Source organism: Olea europaea, chromosome 6 (genome assembly GCF_002742605.1).
Source record: "Olea europaea var. sylvestris chromosome 6, O_europaea_v1, whole genome shotgun sequence".
In the NCBI taxonomy this organism is placed as follows: Eukaryota; Viridiplantae; Streptophyta; class Magnoliopsida; order Lamiales; family Oleaceae; genus Olea; species Olea europaea.
Window position 1 is genome coordinate 1,205,723 of NC_036242.1, and position 2,341 is coordinate 1,208,063.

Consider the following 2,341-nt stretch of genomic DNA (forward strand, 5'->3'; position numbering starts at 1 on the left):
TTTTTTTTTTAATTTAAAAATATTAAAAATTCAAAAATGTATAATTACGTCTATACTTCGCATAGGCACGCATATACTTGTAATGATTAATGCTCAACCAAACCAATTTGTCACGCATTACGCTTTTTAGAATCTTGGTTACTATATATGTATTTTCTTTAAAAGTCGTAACTTAAAATTTGTTGCATTAACATCTCACCATCACCATGTTCACCCCACCACCATCAGCAATCATCATCAACACAAGGAAATTATGCCCCGTTTGGCCCCCATTATTTGAGATTATAATTTTTGGAATAGTATTTTAGAAGAATGTATGGTTAAAAAAGAAGAAAAAGTTTTGGATTAATGTATAATATTGTTTTATTGAAAAATATGTGCTTGATGAGCAAAGAGAAAAAAAAATGGATTATAATTTTAATGGGGCCAGATGGGTATTAAAACCACTACCGTTGCACCATGTTTAATTTTTTATTTTGTAACTCATCCTCCATTTGGGCTTCATTTTCTTTTTCGAAGATAAATATTAGTTATAACTACGTATTTTACAAGACCCATAAGTACTACCCACTTACCGCTATTATTTTCTCGAAAAGTAGAATTTTAGAAAACTAAAATAAATACCCAAACAAAATTTATCAACTCAGGTACTACCATCACCATCGACCAAAACAAAATATCTATTTTAATACCATTTGTCAACTAGTTTTACTTCACCTCCTCCACATAAATTTACATATCAAAGTCTTAAGTCACCATAAACACCAATAAAGATGTTCCGTTGCACCACCATTAGCATCAACAATGCGCCTACCACAAAGTACTATAAAAGCTAGTGAACACTTGCCATGCACCATCATAAAATCACCGTGATTGCAGTCATTCATGGACGATGATGAGTATATTTCACTCATACTTTAGACACCATCCAAATTTGATATTTAGTTAATTCCTATATGTTTTACTGTGTTTCAATGTGTGTTTTGATATTGTGATATGTGTCAATGAAATTGGAGAAAACAAGCGAAAGTTGGCAAAAATTGAGAATATTGCTAAATTGTAAGAGATTTAAGATATGGGGACTAAAGTGCAAGTACTCAAAAGTTGTGTCAGACTTTGCAATGAAGATTCAAGAGTACTAAGAGTCAATTCGATTAATAAAGAAGACAAAGGGATAAAATATAGTCAAAATATGATCACACATCAATTTTCAATCGAAAAAGTTTTGTATTGAATTTTCAGCCTAATATTGAGATTCATTTTTGGCCTAGAAAACAGACGAATTGGAAAAACTATAGTAAAATTGTAGCCCTTTGAGTTAACTTTATAACCAATTTTGAATCACTTCAATTGGATATTCGAAGGAGAAAGTTGTGATAAAAATATTGAAGGAGGACTGTGAAGCACCCACCTGAATAAATTCACAGCGTGGTTGCCTATGCGGACAAAGAGAAAGGTAGATTTTTTAGTATTTTTCGGTCCAATTAGTCTCCAATTCTTTCTAAGACTCCAAAATACTATAAATATATGATCAATGACCTATTTTCTCCTATAATTCAATCGAACAAAAAGTAGGCAAAAAGCAAGTAACCATCAATAAATCAAAAGGAAATCAAGAAAAAACATCGTAAATGAGATTTAAGATCTACCAAACTAGTTTTTCTATTCTTTTCTCTATGTTGTTTATTTGCATTTGATTATTTTTATGGCTTTTATCATGAACTAAACATCTGATCTAGGGTTTGACGTAGCCAAAACTTGAGAATATGATTTGATTTGATTTGATTTTAGTTATTTTTATGAAATTCTCCTTTTTGTTTATTTGTGTTATTAACTTAATACTTTCAATTAATTGGTCACTAATTAAATGATTAGATACTAGTCAATTTCGGCACTCGAGAAAGAATATTTGGACATGATCACAATAATACCACAATCTAGGTTTTATGAGTTTTGAGAAAAAATACCCTTGAAACCTGTTCCAAATAAGAACTATAAACTTGATAATTCTTTGATTTTAATTTGAATTTGAATTTTAGAAATAATTTTTACTCGGCACTCGAGAGATGGTGTAGAATTGCATTAGAGTTCTTACTTGCGAACATGGAAAATTGATTAGAGACAACTTAGTTTTTGAAGATCATATTTGATAGTTGGGTGAAATCATAACCATGAGCTTTTTTATCTTGATTATTTTTCTAACTTTGCATTTATTTGTTGAATTCATCATGTTAATTTAGTTAAAATCATTGATTCCAAATTTCACTTGTCTAGATAAAATAAAAGCTACATAATTATAGTATTTGGTAGAAATTAAAATACAATCATTGTGGGTTCGATA

The 2,341-nt window shown here is 29.7% G+C and overlaps 1 protein-coding gene across 1 annotated transcript in view; it reads left to right on the plus strand.

Annotated features, from left to right (window-relative positions):
* Window positions 1-404: 404 nt before the first annotated feature.
* LOC111396433 (ATP synthase subunit beta, mitochondrial-like) overlaps window positions 405-2,341 on the plus strand; it is a 3,106-nt gene continuing 1,169 nt past the window's right edge. Inside the window, exon 1 of the mRNA XM_023022870.1 lies at window positions 405-434. Within this exon, the coding sequence (XP_022878638.1) occupies window positions 405-434 (30 nt within the window). The remainder of the gene's footprint in view (window positions 435-2,341) is intronic.